The sequence below is a fragment of the Camelus bactrianus genome, chromosome 13, assembly GCF_048773025.1.
Source record: "Camelus bactrianus isolate YW-2024 breed Bactrian camel chromosome 13, ASM4877302v1, whole genome shotgun sequence".
In the NCBI taxonomy this organism is placed as follows: Eukaryota; Metazoa; Chordata; class Mammalia; order Artiodactyla; family Camelidae; genus Camelus; species Camelus bactrianus.
Genome location: NC_133551.1, coordinates 77790111 through 77810890, shown reverse-complemented (window position 1 = coordinate 77810890; position 20780 = coordinate 77790111). Strand labels below are relative to the sequence as shown.

At 66.0% G+C, this 20780-nt stretch overlaps 1 protein-coding gene across 11 annotated transcripts in view; it reads right to left on the bottom strand.

Annotated features, from left to right (window-relative positions):
• MEGF6 (multiple EGF like domains 6) overlaps positions 1–20780 on the bottom strand; it is a 92758-nt gene that overhangs the window by 13008 nt on the left and 58970 nt on the right. For 8 of the 11 annotated variants that reach the window (XR_012511495.1, XM_074377616.1, XM_074377617.1 and 5 more), the window contains 13 exons: positions 18551–18673; positions 10316–10441; positions 9268–9390; positions 8150–8272; positions 7682–7819; positions 6906–7025; positions 6430–6552; positions 5649–5834; positions 5121–5252; positions 4306–4434; positions 2881–3009; positions 2034–2168; positions 1821–1979 (listed from right to left, as the gene is read on the bottom strand). Coding sequence is in view for 10 of the 11 variants with exons in the window: in XM_074377616.1 (XP_074233717.1) it covers positions 1821–1979; positions 2034–2168; positions 2881–3009; positions 4306–4434; positions 5121–5252; positions 5649–5834; positions 6430–6552; positions 6906–7025; positions 7682–7819; positions 8150–8272; positions 9268–9390; positions 10316–10441; positions 18551–18673 (1746 nt within the window). In the remaining variant the exon portion in view is untranslated. The remainder of the gene's footprint in view (positions 1–1820; positions 1980–2033; positions 2169–2880; positions 3010–4305; positions 4435–5120; positions 5253–5648; positions 5835–6429; positions 6553–6905; positions 7026–7681; positions 7820–8149; positions 8273–9267; positions 9391–10315; positions 10442–18550; positions 18674–20780) is intronic. The other 3 variants (XM_074377625.1, XM_074377620.1, XM_074377626.1) reach the window with 1 other exon arrangement.

Sequence of the window (20780 nt, the reverse complement as noted above, 5' to 3'; positions counted from 1 at the left end):
GGAGGCCGCTCTGATGCTGCTAGAAGAAATGCTCCAGGCCCAGGAGGGCCAGCGCAGCAGCTGGAGAGGGCGGGCTCGGGACCACACTCCACATCAGGGGACCAGAGTCCCCTGACCAAGACACCTGGCGGGGCTGAGAACAGAGCAGGCGCCCTGCCTGGGGCGGAAGGTGTCAGCAGACCGGGGCAGGGTCCCGGGCCTGGGGCCTCAAGGGCTGTGAGATGGCCTCCAGACAGAGGGTACACCAGACGAGCCCTTGCCAGGAGGGTCCATGCCCTGCGGAAGCCCACCCACATCCCGCCACGGGCACAGGCCTGACAGCAGGACGGCAGCGCACGCACTAGGCGGCCCGGCGCAGCACCCGCGTGCACAGCAGGACACACCCACGCAGCGTGGGCCCGGCGGGGAGGAGGCCCGGCGGTGCCGGATGGAGCCGCCCCGCCAGGCCTCGGGGATGCCCCGCTCCACTAACTGGGGGCAGACCCCTCTTTAGGGCGGTAAGACTTGCTGGACCCAACGGCAGCGGGGAGCCCATCATGCTGTATAAACGTGTCATTTCCTGCGGCTCATCCTTAGGGCTCCAGATGGTTTTCAAGAAAAAAGGGAAAGAAAGACCAAGAAGACCAGCAGGGAAGCCTGGGGGTGAAGGCCCTTCCCTGTCTCGGCACACGAGCCGCTGGAGAGGGTGGGCGGGGCCCGCAGGAGTGGAGGGCGCGTGAGCGTCTGGGGTCGGGGGGAAGGGGACAGGGTTAGGGGAGCCGGAGGAGCCTGAGCCGTGTCACGTGAGCGTGACCACCGCTCTCGTGCTGTCTGACGGATGGGACGAAGTGCTGGCTTTGCTGAAGGCACCCGAGATCACAGAGCCCCCCAGGGTGCAGGCCGGGCTTGGTTGGGGGGGTTCCAGGCTGGGTTCTGACCCCTACACACACCCCTCCTGGAATCCTCCATGGAGTCTCAGGGACCAGCACGCAGGAGGGGTCAGGCCTGTCAGCTCAGCTGGGCAGTGGCCCCCAGGCCCTCCTCCTTGCTCCCCAGGGGGACAGGCCAGCTGGGCCAGGAGTTCTAACTGAGGGGCACTTGAGCCACTGCTCCTGGCCGGGGTCACGCCAGTCACAGCACAGGCCCCCACCTACCCTGGCCAGTGGGTGGGAACAGTGTGGCCTGTGCTGGCCGAGGTCTCGACCTGCCCCTCCCCTGTCGGCAGCCACGGCAGCCCCACCACTCACACTGAGGGCTCCTCCACCCACCCTCAGCTGCCAGACACATAAATGTGGGGGCCCCCCGCCCTCCAGCCTCGTTTGCACGCTGGGTCCATTCACGTCATCCGGGCCTGGACATCACGTGGACGGCCTTCCGTCACCACCCACGCCCGACGCCAGCACCTCCCGCCCAGACTTCCCTCAGAGCCGCCACCTGCAGGAGCAGCTGCCCTAGTCCCGCTTGCTCAGACACACCAGGAAGGAGCCCCATGGCCCGGCCTCCAGCACAAAGCTCGCCCAGGATGCTCCATGGAATGAGCGAGGGAGGGAACGGTCTGGGAGAGGCACCGACCCCTCCTCCAGGCCACCCTGCACGTGCACACGTGCACACACACGTGAGTCTGTGAGCTCCTCCCGGAGCGGCCCTCTCAGGTACAGGGACAGGCAGACCTGTGGCTGAGTCACCACCGTGTGACCAGGGCAGGGACACAGCAGGTGAAGGTGCCACCCAGGCCAGGCTGCAGGGCTGACTCTGCCCCAACTCGGAGCACTTCTGGTGCCCAGTACGAGCCAGCTGACCCCCATCACACCCAGACCCTGGGCACGGGGCCAGCCGCTCACCTCGGCCACAGTCCTCGCCCTGGTAGCCGGCAGGACACTGCTCCCCACACTTGCCACTCACGGGGTCACAGGTCACACCCAGGGGGCAGGTACACACCTGCTGGCACCCCAGTCCAAAGAAGCCCGGCTCGCACTCTGCAGGGGAGAAGGGAGAGGGGCCTGCAGGGTTCAGCCAGCCCCGGGGCCCCCCCGCCCCCCGCCCCCCGCACTCACCGTCCTGGCACCGCTCGCCCCTGAAGCCCGCCTTGCAGGCACAGCGGCCGTCCCTCCTGTCGCACGCACGTGTGTTCCTCTGCTCACACCGGCACTCTTCTGAGCAGCCCGGCCCGAAGGCCCATGGGGGGCAGGCTGCACCCACAGAACTGTAAGACAGGCCTGCCCACTGCCTCCCCCATCCAGGGTCCCCAGCCCCGTTCACTGAGCTGTGTCCAGGACCCCACACAGAGCCGCTGGGATCCTGAGAACTGGGCCATCGTGCCGATTTCACAGCCCAGAAGCAGGGTCTCAGAGGCTCTGGGATCTGCCTTGGGTCCAGCGCTTCCCAGCAGGAAGCGCTCGGAGTCCCCATTTCCCTGCCTTAAACATCCTTTTACAAAAGCCGCTGGGATGAAGTCCGCTTGCCAGTTACCCAGCTCTTCTCCACCTGCCACCCACTCTCCCAGCCTCTCCCATCCCCGGCGTCTGTGGACCCAGGGCGGGTGACCCCACCAGGGGTTCAGGACTTGCCCTTGCTGCCAGGAAACTCCAAAAGCCCAGATGAGCCCTGCACCCCGGACGCGTCCGAGGGAAGCCTGCCCCTGCCCACACCTGCAGCACCCCCATCAGCCTGGCTGGGGCTGGGACCAGCCACCTGGACACTCGGAGGCCAGGGCAGTCCAGAGACCCATGGCAGTCCTCACGCCCCAGGTAGGGACCTCGCTGAGCCCCTGGTCCTCATCTGTAAACGGTGACGGTGGAACCCAAGCCGGACCACGGGCAGGAAGGCGCGGGAGCACCTGGCCCATGCTGTGGCACTGCCCCCCCACCCCCAGACACGCGGCCAGCGGGCGGCAGGACTCACCCAGGTGGCAGAAGCGGCCATAGAGCCCTGGGTCACAGAGGCAGGCCCCGTAGAGGCGGTGGCACCGGCCCCGGTTGGCACAGTGGCACTTCTTGCGGCAGTGCTTGCCATAGAAGCCCTTGGGGCAGCCTAGAGAGAGGGGAACTCTTGACTGCCCACCTGGACACGGCCCCCACCCGAGGAGATGCTCCAAGGGGCCCCAGTGTTCAGCACATGAGGCAGGAATGGCACAGGCCACCGGGGCGTGGCCAGAGGGCTTCAGGCCACCAGCAGCCCGAGGGCCCTGCACCGCAGACAGGGCAGTCCCAGGGGTGGCAAGGGCATCACGAGGGCGGGGCAGGCGTGAGGGGAGCCCCAGGGACACGGCCGTCTGCCCTGGGCCCCCAGGGTCCGTGGCCTGGATGGTGGCCGGGGTGGGAGACCAAGTGCATCCCCAGCACTTGTGGGAGACGCTCTCCCTGTCTGAGAGACACCTACAGCATTCTGACATCTGTCCCTGGGTGGTCACCCAGCCTGACCTCCGGACCTCACGGGGGAGGACACAGGCCCAAGCACAGGGGGCTCAGGGTGAGGAAGGGGCGCCGGTTTTCCGTCCCCAAAGGCTTCCCTCCACCTCAGTCCGGCCCCCTTCCTGCCTCCTGAAGGGTCCCAGGGAGCTGGCTCGTGACCCCAAGGTACATCCACGTCCTGATCACCAGGCTCTCCAGGTGGGACCATCCCGGATTGTCCGAGGGGCCTAAATCCAACAACTGTCCTTAGAGGAGAAAGGAGGAGGAGACTGGAGACAGGAAGAGGGGCCACGGGAGGACGGAGGCAGAGACTGGAGGGAAGCAGCCACAAGCCGAGACATGGGGGTCTAGGAATCTGGTACAGAGGCCCCTGGAAACAGAGGCTCACCTGAGGGGCACACTTTACCCACAGGACCCCAGCTGAGACCGAGTCTCCGGGGAGCCACGCCACATCGCAAGGAGAAGCACCACCATGCAGACCCTTCATCTGCCGGGCGTCCCCTGGGTCCGTTCAGGGCCCCACACACATACAGCCGCCAACAGGCGGGGGTTTTCAGCCCTTGCTGGAGTAGAAATGGCAGATGGCCACAGAAGGCAGGAACGGACCAAGAAGCCGACCAGAGGGAGGAGGCCGAAAGCCCTGCCTGGCGCCCTGGGGCTTTGAGCCCTGCCCCACAGAGCTCACACTGGCCACCCCGGCACTGGGGACGGGGCACCGGCCACCACCACCTGCTGCTACGACGGGAAGGCCTTGACACATTGGCTACGTTCGCCGGCAAGAGGTCTGAAGAGCCGGTCGCCTTCTTTCTGCAGCAGTGGGGAAAGCCTTCTTCTGAAGCCCAGGAGCTGGGAGGTGGTGCCTGCCCCTCCCCTCCACCCCCAGGACAACCCCCGAGGCACAGAGGGCTGCACCCACCATCCTCGCAGTGGGCCCCGCTGACGCCCGGAGGGCAGCGGCAGGCCCCCGTCACAGGGTCGCAGGTCCCGCCGTTCTGACAGCCGCAGGAGAAACTGCAGTTCTTCCCGAAGGTGTCGGGAGGACAAGCTGCAGTGGGACAGAGAAACACGAGGGTCACCAGCCCGCAGGGCTCTGGGCCCAGAAGTCTCTGCAGAGACCCTGAGACACCCTCTGGGGTTCACGCCACTAAGGTCAGCAGCAACTGCCCGGAGCAGCCCCCAGTGGCACCAGTGCCCCATGCCCCTGCCCACGCGCATGGCAGGCATCGCTAATCGACCACCACATCCTCTCCCCCTCTGACCGTCCACCTTCTCAACCAGCACTTTCAGAGACAGTCACTATGGCCTTGAGACAAAACCACCACTGCCATTCGGGCCTGGGGTCGCTGGGCAGGGAGCGGACAGACTCCGGACAGAGGCTGGGAGAGCAGTTTTCACGCATTCTCAAGCTACCATCATGCTGCGTGGCTTGGGGAGCCATCGCCCCCCCCCCGAGGTTGTGGTCACGACCAGCCCACCCGCCCGCTGCTCCTCCTCAGACCCCTCGTGTCTTAGTTGTTGGCTGGCTTGTCACTGGACCCCCGCTGACTGTGACGTCTGTGAGGGGCAGACACCCGACCCTGCCAGCCCCCAGGGCCTGGCACGGGGCAGGCAGCCAGGAGACCCTTAGGAGTGAGCAAGTGAGCCAGGGAATGTGGGCCAGCAGGCAGGACTAAGCTGGACGTGCTGTGCACCCGGCCCCCGCCCCCGCCCCCGCCCCCGCAGCAGCCTCACTCTCGTTGCAGACGAGCCCGGTCCAGCCGTCGGGGCAGTCACAGCCGTCCAGCCCTGGGAGGCAGGTCCCTCCATTCCTGCAGTCTTCGCAGGTCAAGCTGCAGTCGGGGCCAAAGGAGTTGTCCAGGCAGACTGGGGGGGCAGGCCAGGGGAGGGGCCTCAGAGCCTGAGCCAGGGCCCAGAGCCCATCTGGGCTCCGGTGCACAGAGGTCGGCTCAGGCCCTCAGGCCAGAGAAGGGGACAAGAGGGGTGTCCTCAGCCCAGGAGGGCCCCACGCGGGCAAACTGAGATGTGGAAGACAGATGCTGGGGCCTGGAAGAGCCCAGAGTGAGGCGCTTGGGGCCCCAGCCAGCCAGGCTCCGCCCCAGACGTGCTGGGCCGGCTGAACAGGCAGCTTGGCCTCTCTGAGCCTCGGTCAAATGAGGCTATCGCGGGGGCCCTTCCTCGCACCCAAGACCACAGGGTGGGCAGCGGCCTGGCCCGAGGGGGCACTGGGACAGAAGCCCCGGGGATGGGCCCCCCTCTCACCAAACTTCTCCTCCAGTGTGTGTTCGCCCCGGGCCTCTACCTCCTCCTCCTCCTCCTCCTCCTCCTCGGCCCCGAAGTAGTCGTCTTGGAAGAGGTGGGGCAGCTGGTCCTGGAGCACTGTGATGGGCGGGAGGGGCCGCACCAGGGGCAGGTGGCCGTCCAGGCCCACCTCGGGCACCTCCAGGGCTGGGGGGGGCACAAGGACCCCTGAGCCCCTGCCGCCCACCTGTCCTCCTCAGGGCTGTGCCCAGAGGAAGCGCAGGGCCTGAGCCACCCCAGGGGTCCCACTTACAGCCCCCGCCACGCCCCTCCCCACCCCTGTGGCAGAGGCCAAACCAGCTGTGCCCCGACCCTACTCCTCAGGACAGAGGAAGCTCCAGGCCCCAAGGACCGGACCCGTGCCACATGCACCCCAGTCGCCCTGGCTCCCACACTGCCCTAAGGACCCTGAGCATGCAGCAGGTGTGGGGACAGGGACAGCTCCTTGTCCCTCTGGACGCTGTCCTCAGTGCTGGAAATGGTGTCCCTTCTCTCACCTGGGCAGGGCAGAAGCCAGACCCGTGGGAGCCCTGAGGAACACCCTGCCCTGGAGGTGCCTGTCTGTCCATCCCCCTCCCCCCACCTGCTGCCCCGGGGCCGTCCCACAGCGAGACATAGGTCTAAGGTGGGGGTCCAGCTAGCCAGGAAGATGGGCGTGGGGGCACCTGGAGAGGCGCCAAGAAGTTAGGGAGCATGGTGCTTCTGATGGACAGGATCCCGGGGGCGCCAGGCGGAGACTCACGGGTACAGCCCCTGCGATCCTCATCCAGCCGGTAGCCGGCCTCGCAGGAGCACTGGAAGGAGCCAACCAGGTTGGCGCAGTGATGCTCACAGCCACCTCGGCCGGAGGCACACTCGTCCACATCTGCAGGCAAACCCAGCCTGTCCTCGGGGGTCGGGGACTCAGGAGACCCCTGCCGCCCCAGCCCTGCCCATCGGACTGTGGCCTGGTGGCCACGCCCGCTGGGCGACACACCACAGTCATCCGCTCTCCCCAGGAGCAGAGGGACAGTGGAGGCACTGCCCGAGGGAGGCCAGGCTGGGAGCAGCCAGGGGTGCAGTGACCACAGGTCAGGAGGGAGCGGGCAGGTCCCCACAGCCCTGCAGTCAGCAGGTGCTCAACCAACATCCAGAGACGGAGCATGGGGGGCAGAGCCAACCCCACGTCATCCTGAGGGCGGCCCGTCCCCCTGGCCTCCCCAGCTGCCCAGCACTCACCCTCACAGCCGCAGCCATCGGTGCTGAGCCGGTAGCCGGCAGAGCAGCTGCACTCGTACCCGCCCGGGCTGTTGGTGCAAACCTGCTGGCAGCACGGGGAGTCGGCACAGTCGTCGACATCTGCAGGGCACACACATGACCCCAGTGGCACCCAGATATCCGCCTACGTGTGCCCCGCCACAGCACACCAGTGCATGCACACCTGCACACGCCCACACAACTGCACATGCCTGCACATGCCCACACACCCGCACACGCCCACAGGCTCACCTGCAGGAGCTGCATGTTTTCACACACAGTCACACACGCACCCAGGTAGGCTCCTGGTCCTGCACACACAGACACACGCAGGACACAGGTCACGGCCCCAGGGCCACCCCGCCTGCTCTGGGGGCAGACTGGCGGCTGGAGGGCGGGGGGGAGCCATCGTGGAGGCAGGCTCTCCCGTACGGAGGGGGTGCTCAAGCACCACAGTGCTTCGGGCGCTCTCCCAGTATGTGGGCATTTAACCAAGCGACTGAGCAGAGCTGAAGGGGAAGGTGCTGCTGGGGCCAGTGGGGTGATGGGTGCTTGGCGGTATCGGGCTCTCGCCAGGCCCCCCTTACCATTACCCCCCAGCTCAGGGCAGAAAGCAGAACTGGGGGTGGAGGGGCAGACCCGGGGCAGCGGTGAGTCCCTGGCTTTGGGGACAAGGCATTTGGGAAGGGGTGGGGCATTCGGAAAGGGGCGGGGCAGTCAGGAAGGGGCGGGGCAGTCAGGAAGGGGGCGGAGCGCACCAATGCACGTCTTCTGGTCCTCGTCCAGCTCGTAGCCACGGGGGCAGGTGCAGACGGGCCCCGAGCTGCTGTGGCTGCAGCCATGGGAGCAGCCGCCGTTGTCGGCCTCACAGCTGCTCACAATCTCCATTTCAATCCCTGCGGCAAGACCCGCCACCAGGGACGTGGGACAGGGTCTGGGGTGACACCTGACCTAGCATGGTCCTCCTGACCCCAGCAGCTGCCACTCTGCTGGGAAACAGGCCGCACAGGGCTTCTAGGCCAGGAGGGCTTGGGAACCCCTTGTCCTCCTGGGGTCCCTCATCCTCCCGGGGTCCACCCGCAGCCCCCATGCCCAGCACTGCCCTTGACTGACAAGGAAGCTCTGCTCCTCAGCCAAAGCTAATGGTGGCAGGTGGGGGGCTGGGGAGCCATGTTGCTGCCCCCAGGCACCCCCACGCCCCTGATCCCTACCCACCGTCCACTCACGGTAGCACTGCCGGCCATCGGCACCCAGCTCATAGCCTGCGTTGCACACACATTTAAAGGACCCACGAGTGTTGAGGCAGCCGTGAGCACACCGGGCCAGGCCTGTGGCACACTCATCCACGTCTGAATGGGAGAGAGCAAGGGGGCGGGCTCTGGGCCACTGGCCTGGGAGACTCGGCCCCCGGGGTGGTGCCTTAGTGTGGAGGGGTCCCTGCTGAGGGGCCAGGGCTCAGGCCCCCTTTGCCAGGCCAGAGGCCCCACTGCCCTCTCCCGCCTTTGCTCTGAGCATCTGTGTTTTCGTCAACAAGCTCCAGGTGCAGAGCTGCGCTCCCTCCCAGGGCGCGGAGGGTGCGGTTGGAAGTCCGTGCTCAGGCCTGGCCAGCAGCGCCGGGCAAGGGGCTCCGCCTCCCTGAGCCCGCCGGCCCTCCGCTGTGCCCGGAGCACTCTTGCCAACAATCCCACCCCCATCCCAGGCCCAGCACAGAAGGGCCTTTCGCCACCAGCCTCTGGGGCGCCAGCGGGAGGAAGGGACGCTGACGCCCAGGCTGAGGTTACCAGCCTCCTCCCCGTGGCTGCACAGCACTGTCACCAGGACCAGAATCCCAGCATCCCCAGCGACTGTCCTGGAGTCATCAGAGTCCTCCGGACAGAGCTGACCCTCAGCCCTGTCTCCCACTGGGCCCTCTGAAGCCAGGACGTGCCCTTCCCACGGGCATCAATGCCTGAAACGCTCTTTCCTGCTGTTGGTAACATGGAACCACGACCTCCCACATCTGATGGCCAGGACGCCTCAGAAAATGACCACTGCCTGCCCTGACGCACGCATCACTTCAGGGACTCACCCAAGGGTTTCGGGGGATGCCCACAGACCCTTCCCCCATGCTGCTCGCCCAGAGCCGCGTGCCGCAGGGAGGAGCGCGCACCCCGAACGTCCTGCGATGGGGGGACTTTAGGAAACACGGTGCAGCCGCACAGCGCATGCCCCACAGCCAAGAGGTCGGACCCGGAGTGCGTTCTAGAACGCTGGGCCCAGCGGGGCTCCAGGGTGATGCCAGATGTGCCCGTCAACCAACAAGCCCTGGAGACACCTGCAGGCCGACGCGGGGCGGGCATCTTACCTTCGCAGGCCTTGCGGTCCGCCGCCAGCTGGTAGCCCGCGTGGCACTCGCAGTGGGCGAGGCCCTGGAGCGCCCGGCACGTGTGCATACAGCCACCGTTCCGGTCTGTGCACGGGTTTCTCCCTGCAGCCACGGCCAGGAGGAATGGAGGCAAAGAGAAGAGGTGCGGGGCTCCAGCAGGATCGGGGTACCTGCCCCAGGGCCTCTCATGAGGCCCCGACCCCGAGCTCTCGCCCCTCCTGCTCTGGCCTGCCAGGCTGGGCGGCAGGCTGGGGTTCAGGCTAGCCCTCAGCCATCCCCAAGGAGACCCCAGAGAAGACAGCATGGCACTGGGCCAGCTGGTCCCTGGTCAGGCAGCGGGGACATGGCCAGCTCCTCCCACACGTCTTCTTGTCAGAGCCCCCAGCCCCAGGACCCCATGCCACTGCTCCCACTGCTGGCCTCAGCCCCTCTGGCCCACGCTCACTCCTGACCCAGGCCCCAAGAAGCCAGGCAGGATGGGAGGTGCTCTCTCAGGACCTGCCCTGCCCCAGCCCCCCCATCTCCACATCTCAGGGGTCTCCTGGGCCTGCTTGAACTTCTCTGTCAGCAGAGCGCCCTCCTTCCACGACAGGCAGCCCTGAGACCCCAGCCCACGGTGCCACATGGGGCCTGGCCAGCCTCCTCCACCCAAGGGCCAGAGCCTGGGTCTCAAATGTCCACACCAAAGCCTATGGTGGGCCTTAGAGCTGAGGAACACGCAGGGTCCTCTTCCTCTTCGTCCCCTGCACCCCCAGTCTGAGCTTCCTGCCCCCCAAAGACATGCGATCCCAGAGTACAGCCTAACTGACTTCCTCCCCTGTGCCTACTGGGGCCTCTCAGCAGCCAGGGGCCCCGCTGCCCGAGGCCCCCATCCAGCTTCAGGAGCCAAGTGGAGAGGACATCCTGCCCCTGCCCTGGGCTCAGGCTGCAGGGTCCCCGGGCAGGTCTGCAGGTGCATGGAGGACTGGGGTCCCCATGGGAGTCCCGGCCCCGGGCGTCCAGTCCCGAGGGTGGCTGGCACACTCACGGACGCAGTGCTTGCCATCCTCCTGGAGCTGGAACTCGGGCCGGCACTGGCAGCGGTGCTGGGTCACCGTGAGCTGGATACAGCTGTGCTGGCAGCCGCCATTGCCCACGGCACAGGAGTTGATGGCTGAGGGCCCAAGAGGAGCCAGGTCAGCCCAGGGGGACAACCGGCCAAGGGGCCCCACGCTGGGCAGGCACGGAGCAGAGCACGACACTGGACCTCCTCCTCCAGGACCCTCCAGGACCCACCCAGCCCTTCCCCTGTCTGTCTCCATCCCAGAAGCAGGGACTTTGAGAGCGTGACCCTGTTCCTGTCCAGTTCACGGTGCCTGACTTTGCTTCTCGGCTCACACACAGGACCGTGGACCGTCGTCTCTGGACCCCCCTGGCCTGGTCTGCCCCAGGACCAGGTGTAGACAGACACCACAGAGCTCACCGCCCCCCACGATGGAAGTTCAGCACCAGCCAGTACAGGATGCAGAACACCAGGGCCCCGAGAGCCAGGGCCACCAGGGCTCAGAGCCCGAGCAGGTGGAGGCTCCCCGGAGGAGGCAGCAGGCCAGAGACCCAGACATCCCATTATCTTGGTCATCAGGCCAGAGCAGAGGGGCGGGGAGGGCCTCCATGGACGGCCACCATGGCTGCAGGCCTGGCCCCAGCTCCTGACCGAGCGCAGCTCCTGCCCACCCCAGGCCGGGCTCTGCCCGCTGCCTGCCCTCACGCAGTCCCCGCTCCTCCAGCAGCTGTGGGGACAGCACGTGGTGAAGCCACAGAGCCAGGGGCCTGTGTCCCAGCCCCAGGACACCAGGGACCCAGGTGTTCCCGCTCAGGCCCACACAGGGCAAGGGTCCTACAGGTCAGGTGGGCCGAATGGGTGTCCACGTACCGGGTGGACAGGCAAGGGGCACTGGGAGAGGCTGGGTACCCAGGGAGGTCACCCAGCCTCTGGTGGCTCCTTCAAGTCGGTGGTAGTGTCCTGGAGGTTAGGGAGGCATCAGCCCTGTGCTCTGGAACAAAGCTTCCAGAATATGCCTTGGGGGAGGAGCGGCCGACTACCCAGCAGGCCTGGACCACAGCAAACCTGAGTCCCAGACAAAAACGCCACAACCACTAGGGGGCAGGGCTTCGCCCCCAGATGCCACCGGTGCTGTCATCACAGATCCCAGGGGGCCACTGGCCTCAGGGCCCAAGTGTGGGAGGCCACTTACTGTCACTGGGTCTGGAGACCAGGAGTGGCAGGCCCTGCACCGCTGGGAGCAGGAGCTCCGAGGCCCGCAGAGCCGGGAGCAGCCCTGGCAACCGCACGCAGAGCACATGAGTGGCCTCGGGGCTCTGAGAAGGCCGGGCCATGCTGTCTGCCAAAAGCAAAGCTTCCTTCAAAGCAAATATGTTCTAAAAAAGCCAAAAGACAGCACTTACGATCCAGCCGTCTCCCGACATGGGGCACGTGGCTGAGGAGCCCGTGCTGAGGGTCTCCGCCCGGGGCCAAGCCAGCCCTGCTGGGGCAGGGAGGACGGCCTGGAGGGTGGTGACGGCTGTATCCAGGCTGCACCTGGCCCTGCCACGTGTGGGGGAGGAGCAGAGACACGCGTCCTGGGTCAAACAGGGCCAAGTGGGGCAGCCACCGTCTCCTGTCCCCGTCGGCCTCTGGGCCCCCTCCCCATCCACCGCCCCCCGACCCTGTGCTGACCCCCAGGACCCTGCCTGCCTCTCCCGAGACAGCTCTGCTTAAGTCACCGCCGTCACCCTAGAGACATCCGAGCCTGGCCCGAGCCGGCCCACTCCTGGAGCCCTGTTTGTGTTCACAACACCAAGTGCATCCTGCTCAGAGCTCATAATAGGAACCAGAAGCTCATCCTGGCAGCACGGGGCAAGCACACAGAGAGAGGGGCTTGGAGCCTGGGGCCGGGGAGGCGGCTGCAAGGATGACCCCCAGAGCTGCAGCAGGGCTGGAAAGGAGCCCTCCCTGATGGGCAGAGCCCCTGAGCCAGGCCCGGGGCAACCCAGCACCAGGCCTACCGGAGCCTACCGGGGGAGAAGTCACCGGCAGATGGAGGCCGTGGAGGGGTCCGACTCCCCGCACAGCCTCGCACCCTCCCAGGCCTGTCTCTTATTGCTCTGCTGCATAAGCTCTAATGTTCCAGCTGCTCCCAAGCTGTGCACAAGAGGGAGCCAAGCCCAGTGTCATCACCCTGCACATCCTGTGCCGTGATTCCCGGAAAGCTGAAGGCACGTTTTCTCAGGCACTGGGCTGTGCAGCTCTGGGGAGGGCCAGCCTCTGCATGACCAGGGCCCAGAGCTGGGGGTGAAGATCTCAGGCCCCTCAGGTCACTTCAAGAGCTGGCCATGGAATCCAAGTACCACTGACCCATGCCTGGGCAGTCCTGCAAATCAGGGCCAGGCTCAGACCTGAGAGCCCATCGGAAAACGGGAGACGAGGGGGTTTCATAGCCCCTAATGGGATTAATGTCCGTGTGATCCTAAAAGTCATACATGGGCTCCTAAAATTAAATCACCAATGTGAATGTATTTGGAAGTAGCGTAATTTAGGTTAAGTGAGGCCGTAAGGGTGGGGCCCTGACCCAATAGGATGTGCGTCCTTGTGAGATGAGACACAAGATCTCTCTGTCTCTGTGTCTGTCTCTCTGGCGACCACACGAGGAGACAGCAGAGGGACAGCCAGGGGACGCACTTCACAAGGAACCACACTGGCTGCGCCACAGTCTGGAGCTGCCAGCCTCCAGACTGTGAGCAAACAAGCTGTTGTTCAAGCCGCCCGGTCTGCGGTATTTGTTACGGCAGCCGGAGCTGACTGCTGCGCCTTCACTTCCCGGCTTGCAAGCCTCAGGACCACGGCCTCGGCCAGGGGACTTGCGGGCTCTAATAGAGCGGGGCTGCACCTCCGCCTTCAGCCAGCAGGGGCCGCCCTAGTTGCCTCATGTGCGAGGGGTGCAGCTCTTCAAAGGGAGTGGAACTTGACTTGAGCAGGAAGCTGGATATTCTAGAAACCAAATGTCCCACAGGGCAGAGGACTCGCTCTTCCTGTGCCAGGGGGTCTCTGCTCTTGGAGGTGCAGGTGGCAGCACCTGGGACCTGGAGCCCAGCATCAGGTGTACCTGGGTGGGGGGAAGTAGTGGCAGGTGGGGGGTCCGGGTAGCTAACCTCCGAGGCTGCTCCGCTGGCAAGGCCCTGGCCTCCGAGCCCGGCACGCCAGCTGCCCGAGCTGGTCAGCCAAGGGGCTGGGCCTGGCGGGCTGGCGGTTTGAGGACAAGTCTGCGGGCGGGCGCCGAGCCCACCAGCCCACTCTGCTCCAGCCTCCAGGCCCAGCCCGTGGGTTTGGAGCAAACTCGAGGGTGGCTCTGGTTCCCACTGGCCTCGTGGGTTTTGAAATTACTGCCCTCAGACTGCCTTGGTTTCTAGGTCCCAAGAGCCTCGCGCCACATGTGGTCAGCTGGCACCGCAGCCTTTCCTTCTAGGAAGCCAGCTGCTGGCGACAGGGCCAGAGAGCGGGGCAGGCACGGGTGGCCCGGCCGGCTCGGCCGTGAGGGGAAACTCACCGGGGCCCTGCCCCGCCCCTCCCACGCAGTAGCTCGCGGTTTGCCTGCGGCTCTGCCTGGGGCGCGCCGCCCTCGGCCCCCACCCTCGGGATGGGGCCTCCACGCCGCACAGGGCGTGGTTCTCCTGCAGCGTAAGCAGCGCCCTCGGCCACGAAGAGAGCCAGGGGCTGGGACCCGCCCCAACATCACAGACTGAACGCGGCCAACAGCCCGGCCCAGTCCCAGGCAGAGAAAGCACCAAAGCCGGGCCCGGGCCCCACCCAGAGCCACCCACGTCACAGGCAAGAACAGCCCCCCAGCACCATCCCGATGCGGTCCACAGCTCCCACGCCTCCCCACTTGGCTCTCCCCCGTCAAGCCCACTGACTCCAACCTGCTGGATCCTGCATCCGGCCTGGGCTCTGTGGCCACTGCCCCGGGTTCCCTGGGTGGGGGTGTGGCCCTCCCCTCACCGCTGGGTGCTGGCAGCCCACACTACGAGGGCTCTGGTCTTGGGCACAGCTGTGACCTCCCAGGTGGTCTCTCACGCAGGGCTGCCCTTCCTGCTCCCCGTTCGGACCCAGCGGCACCTTGGGGCTGGGAAGGCAACCTCTCTTTTTGAAACTACAGTCTGTTTTGGGTCTGGAGCGGGCTGGAAGGCGTTCCCAGAATGGCATGTGTGGCTTTGCAGGGATGAGCTTTGCAGACAAGCCTGATGGTCTCCATCTCTCTGCCGCCTGCGGCTTTCGCGCCCGCCCCACATGCTGCCAACGACAGCCTCCAAGGAGCCAGCAAAGAGCAGGCTGCAGGCCCCGAGCAGCCCCTCACCGCCCCCTCACTGGGGAGACCCAGGCCTGGGAGAGCATCTGCCCAAGGTCACGCGGTGCCCCTGTGGAAGAACCCCAAAGGCAGGGGTGAGGAGACCTTCCCCGTGCTGGGGGCGTAGCAGGGCCCATCTGACTCCAGGGGCAGGACCCTCACTCAGGCAGGGGCAGCCAGGCCACGGGGGTGTGCATGCTGACAGCAGAATCCTCCCCACAGCGTCCATCCAAAAGGTCCAGCAGGCCTGAGGCCACGGGGAGGAGGATGGAGAGCCCACCTCTTGCAAGTGGCCGGCCCGGGGCATCACTCGGGACCCTCTGCTGATTGAGCCAGTGGCATCGTGGTCCCTCAGACTGGCCCCAAAAGTGTTGCTCATCATGGGGGACATGGGGGATACCGAAAGGGACCCCTGGACAGAAGTCACGCTGGCTCAGAGGAGGAGGCTTTCCCAACTTCAAGTGTTCTAGGACCCTGGAGCTGGCCTCTGTGGCTTTACAGGGGCGCGCAGTGAGATGTGACAGGACAGCAAGAATGACGCCTCTGGACGCGTTGCCTGGCACTGCTCCCAGCAGCCGTTTTCCCACAATTCGGGGAAGGAAAGGGGCCCGCTTCACGCCCCTGTGGGTGAGAAGCTGGGGGCAAGCCTTGGGCCTCACTCGGCCCTGCTCTTCCCATCCCAGAGCCTGGAGGGACAAACCCAGGAGGGCACCCTGGTGGTGGAGCGCCCGCAGATGCCTGGCTGCCTCAGTTTCTCTTGGGGCCGGGCTGGTGGGGGAAGCCGGGGAGGATACAAGGCACTCATGGGCCTTGGGGTTGATGGCAAAGTCCGTGCAAATTCTCACTTTAAGAACTGAAACCTTCTCGTGTTTTATTTCTGTAAGATCTTTTGCAAGAGAGGGATGCAAGAAGACTGCGGTCTTCTTGTCTCCTCCCTGCCTCCGAGGCCACTTTAAAGACTGTTTTAAGCCTCCCCTTGTCTGTTTCAGGGCCCCCTCAAGCACCACTACCTTGAAAGACTTCTCAGATCCCTGGGGCCCCATGACGTGGCACCAACCTGAGAGCTCCCAGCGCACAGGGCAATCCCACCCTGTACTGAGGAAGGACTGACACATCCCTGCGGGCACCTTCTCTACCCCCATCCTCCAGCACCTCCATAATCCTCACTCCAAGCTGCTGAAGGGAGGGGGTGCCCAGGCCTGTTCCCTGCCTGGCTGCAAAGGAGGGCTTACAGCACCCCGTCCCCTCCCCCAGAAGGCCCCCTGGGGAGGGTTCCAGAGCAGCCCTACTCCAGCTGTGCAGCCGGTCCCACAGGTGGCCGGCGTCGGGGAGGGGAGGGTTGGGGAGGGGCACAGCTCCTACACTGATCTTCCCATAAACGTCTGCTGAGACTCTAGGGTGGTCTGGGCTCAGAGGGTGCCACTGTGGACCACAGACAAGGCCACCAGCTCCTCCCCACACCCTGCAGCCTGGGAGTCCTGGAGGAGAATCGGGGAGGGCCCACATCCCCCAGAGGCAGGAGGTTTAGCTGCCCAGCAGGGGCCAGGCAGTGCCCTCCACCCAGCCCCCACCTGGAGGCCCTCGTCTGAGATCGGAGGTGCTGGGCTGTCCTACCCACCCAGAGCCAGGAGGTCAGGTGCACCGGAGCAGGGTTCCCCTCTACAACCAAAACGGGGCACATTAGGGAGGAGGTATCTGCTCCCAGGAATTCCAGGTACGGAATCCGCCTACAACAGCCAGGTGTGCGTGCGTGTGCGCGGGTGCGGGAGACGCAGTGAGTGCTTCCCACTGGGAGCTGCAGTCAGAGGAAAGAAAGCAACGGACCAGAGCTCACAGCAGCGTGGGGAGAGCACTTCAGGCCACGGGGAGAGGCCAGCGCCCGGGAGAGGCCAGTGCGCAGGGGGCGGTCCGGAGGCGGGTACCGGCACCCAGCTGAGCTGCAGACCCCTGGGCTGCAGGCTGGGTGTGCAGAGTGTGGGAGCGGGGATGCCAGGCAGAGGGGGCAGGGAGTCCCAGCAGCCTCATGCCGGGCTGTGCAGACCACGCAGGGGACCCTGGCATCAGACCCCAAAAAGACCCTTTAAAATAAGCAAGAGCCACAAATCAAGACTTCTGAGACCCCCAAGAATAGGCATCTCCCAGGAAAGGCGCCAGGGAGGGGCTCCAGTGTAGCGATGGGGTGGGGTGGGGTGGGCTAGGGGCCAGGGGCAAGGCTGAGGAGGACCCCTCCAGGGCTTTCCAAACCAGAAGCTCAAGGCCACTCGTAAAGGCCATCACGGTCCCTCCAAAAGCCCTGAAGGGCACCCTCCCCTGTGCGAGCCATTTACCCATCTGGCAGCTCAGTGAAGGCCACCATCAGGGAGGGTTAGGGGAGACTGGGGCGATGTCACAGGCCCCTCTCAGAGGAGCCAGCAGGGGAGGGGTCAGTGGGCCCTCACCAGGCCCAGCCCAGCCCATCCTGGACCAGCCCCAGGGAAGCTCTTCTCCAAGAAGAACCTGCCCCAGAGGAAGGGAGACTGAAGGACACCTGGGGCCCTGAGTAGACCAGAGGGGTCTTTCCCCAGCCACCAGCTCCCAGAAGCCCCCCACCCAGCGGGCAGCAGCTGGGGGCTGAGCGCCATTATATTTGCCCTGAAGCACAACATTCCTGCATCTGTTTTCATTTTCCAACCCAGAGAAGCTCTACAGGGCCGCTGCTGCCTCGCTCCCTGAGCGGCGGCCCGGACATGTGAGTGTCTGTGCCGGGGAGGCCCCCCAGGGCTGGCAGGCCGCCCCGCCACAGAGCTGCAAGGCCTGCAGGCCGGAGGCTGCTCAGAGCCTGCCCGGGCCGCCCGGGGTGTCCAGGGTGAAAAGAGGGGGCAACCCCCACTGCCAGGGAGAGCACTGCCCAGGCCTGCTGGCCAGGGAGCTGACCACGGGCCCAGCCGGCAAAGAATGACCCCTACTTGGCCTCGTAGGGTGAGTGGCCAGCAGGGAGGGGTCGGCCCCATGCTCACGGCACCTGCATCCTGAGCAGCCAGGAGAGGGCAGGGGAGGGCGAGGAGCAGGTGTCAACTGCTCAAAACCAGACTCCTGGCCGCCAGCCCCTCCACCCTCCACTCAGTCGGCCTCAGGTGTTCCCCTTCTCCCTCTGTAGATCCCTGTGCTGGCAGGGGCAGCCGTCTGTGACCCCGGGTACCCCCACTGAGCCCGTTCCCCACTGCAAAAAGACCCCACAGAGGACCTGTGGGCCAAGGTCCCGCTTCTCGGTTACCCCTACCCGCACCTGCCGCAGCCCCGCCCCCGGGCTCCCCAAGCCTGGGGTGGGGGACCTGGCCCCGGGAAGCCCAGCTCTGCAGGCCAAGAGTGGCCTCACACTGCCCCCGCCCCAGGCTGGGCCTCCCCCCGCTGACCCAGCAAGCACCAAGTCTCCCCCAGTTTGGGACAGCAAGGCTGGACCTGGGTCCCCGCTCTTGGATGACCGGAGCTTCTGCCCCTGAGGGCGGCGGCCCAGGGGCTCCTCCCCGAGTCACAAGAGTTCCCTGGGGAACTGGCCTCGGCATCCCAGCCAGATTCAGCTGTGGCTGCAGAGGGCACACAGCCTGGGGTCCCAGGGTCCAGCCTCAGGGTGGAGCTCGGGGCCCGAGACACACTTACACCACCTGAGCCCCAGTGCCCCCGGGTGCGGTGCCGGTGAGGGCCCCCGAAGGGCGGCGAGGCCCCTCAGCACCTACGCGCTGCAGGCGGGCCTGCTGCGACAGTGGCTGCGCTGAGCAGACTGGCCCCATGAGGGCCCCACCAGGCCTTCTGCCCAGGACTGCAGGGACCCCGGCCCCTCCCAGACCCGGGCACCCCCGGGAGAGTGGGGGCCGCCCCTCTCAGGGCCGCAGGGGGGGGCTCACCCAGGCACGTCCTGCCGTCCGCGTGGAGCCGGAAGCCGAGCTTGCACTCACAGAGGTAGGAGCCGGGTGTGTTCACACACCTGTGCTGGCAGCCGCCGTTGTGCACCTGGCACTCATCCACATCTGTCAGGGACAGGGGGCCGAGGGTTAACAGCCAGGACCCCCTGGGCCGCCCACCACTTTGCTGCACCAGCTCTCGGGGGACATCGCCCTTGCCCAGGTGCGGGGGCCCAGACCCAAGGCCCTGCTTCTCAGGCCGCGCCGCCGGCAACACCCCCGAGCCCCTCACCCACACCTGCCGGAGAGCAGGCAGGCCCGGCCCCGCGGGGGAGGAAGACGCACCGCCCGTGCGGCCGGCTGGGGCCCGGAGGGCACCGGGTCGGCCAGGTCTCGGGGAGCAGCGGTCCGGCCACGGCCACGGCTGACTGGGCGGTGGTCTCTAACGCCTTTCAGGACTGAACCCGCGGCCCGTACCCCTTTCCAAAGTCCAGTCCAGAAATGCTCTCATGGCAGGGCCAGCGGCTCCTCTGGGGCCCACAAGCCTAAAAGGAGAAACTGGTCGCTCAGGAGACGCCCCTGCCTGGCCCTCCGGAGGCTGCCTCAGACACCTGTGTGCAAGGCTGACGCCAGGAGGGTCCCAACCACCCGGGAAACATGGAGAGACAGAGGGAAGAGGCCGCTGCTCAGAACCAAGCGGCCTTGGAGCGCTGGGCACAGGGGCCGAAGCCCACGCCTGGTCCTCGGGCTGGTCCACACCTTTCAGAAGCCAGCCTCACCAACCAGGCGGCCGGCCTCCCAGACTGGAAGAGGGGGGACAGACACACAGACACGCTTCACTCCGGAGCACGTAGGAGCCGAGCCACCGGGGCACCTTGCCTGGACCACGGGGCCCCGACCGCAGACGTCTGGCTCACAGTGCCGGGGGAAGGTTCCACTCCGCAGGGTGCCACTGGGGGCAGATTTAGTGACTTCAAGGGGCAAGTCCACAGCTGCGTGGAAACCTGGCTGGTTCCCAGGGGCGGCGCGGAGCTGAGTTCCTCTAACTGCGCCTAACAATCCCCGCAGGTCCACACTATTCACCGCGACCCCAGCCTCCAGATCTCCCCATCGCCCCCAGGAAAACACCCACCTTCAAGGCTCTCAACCCAAAGCCCAGCCAACCCAGCACACTGTTGAAGAGGGCTGAAGACAGCACAGGGGCAAAGTGCCCCCTGGAAGACCCCCGGGGCCTGCCCACCTGGCTGTGCCTCCCACGTACAGAAACCCTGCTTCCAGTCCACGCTGCGAGCCTGTGCCGGGCTCCCCAGGAACGACACAAGATGAACCCAGGAGGCCACGGCCTCCACCCCATGTGCAAGCCACATCCACCCTGGGGAGATCCTAGGGTGTCCCCCACCCAAGCCCAGGGCTGCCTCAGAGAGGAGGAGCCGATGAGACCAAGCGAACCCCTCCTCGGAACCATGGTGACACCTAAGGGTTTCCTTAGAATGACACCAGGATGATTAGCAGGAAGAAGACCGAAGGCAATGGGTTAATGGCCTCCACAGAGCCCAAGGAGTCTCAGGGGACAGAGGGACCCAGGGCAGGAGGACTCAGGCCCCAGGGTCCTCCTGTAGGAGAGTCAGCTGGGGTGGGGGGGTGTGGGCAGGCAGCACCCACCCAAGGGGGCTCAGAAAGGAGACCCTGTCCCCTCTGCGCTCAGATCCCTCTCTCAGGGACCCCTTCGAGGGTCCCTGAAAGGTACAGCAGCTGCCAGAGCATTGTGCTGTGCACACAGTAGGGGCTTAGTAAGGTTGGGGGAAGAGGCACCACATGTGTGCTGTCCAGGGGGGTGGGCAGATGGACTGGGTCTCAGCATGTATAGAGTGGCCTTGCCGGGCAGGTAGGTAAAGCTGGGAGAGAAGGACAGATGGACAGACAGGCTGCCTTTCCCAGACGCGCCCCTGAGGCAGGTGTGGAGTGGGCAGACCGGTGGGGACACTGGCTCCAAAACTGGCTCCCAGCTGGTGACTGCATTCACCCTCACTCACTCCAGACACTGGGCTCCGGGGAGGCTGACGGCAGCAGCACTGCACCCCGGAGCCCTCGACACCTGGCTGGGGGGCCGGGCGCACCCCGGGAGCTGCATCCTTGAGCAGGACACACGGGGAGCCCAGTAGCCCAGGGGGCTGCAAAGATGCCAAACTGATGACAGCCTGGGAAGAAGCGGGGTGGGGTGGCCGCTGGGGCA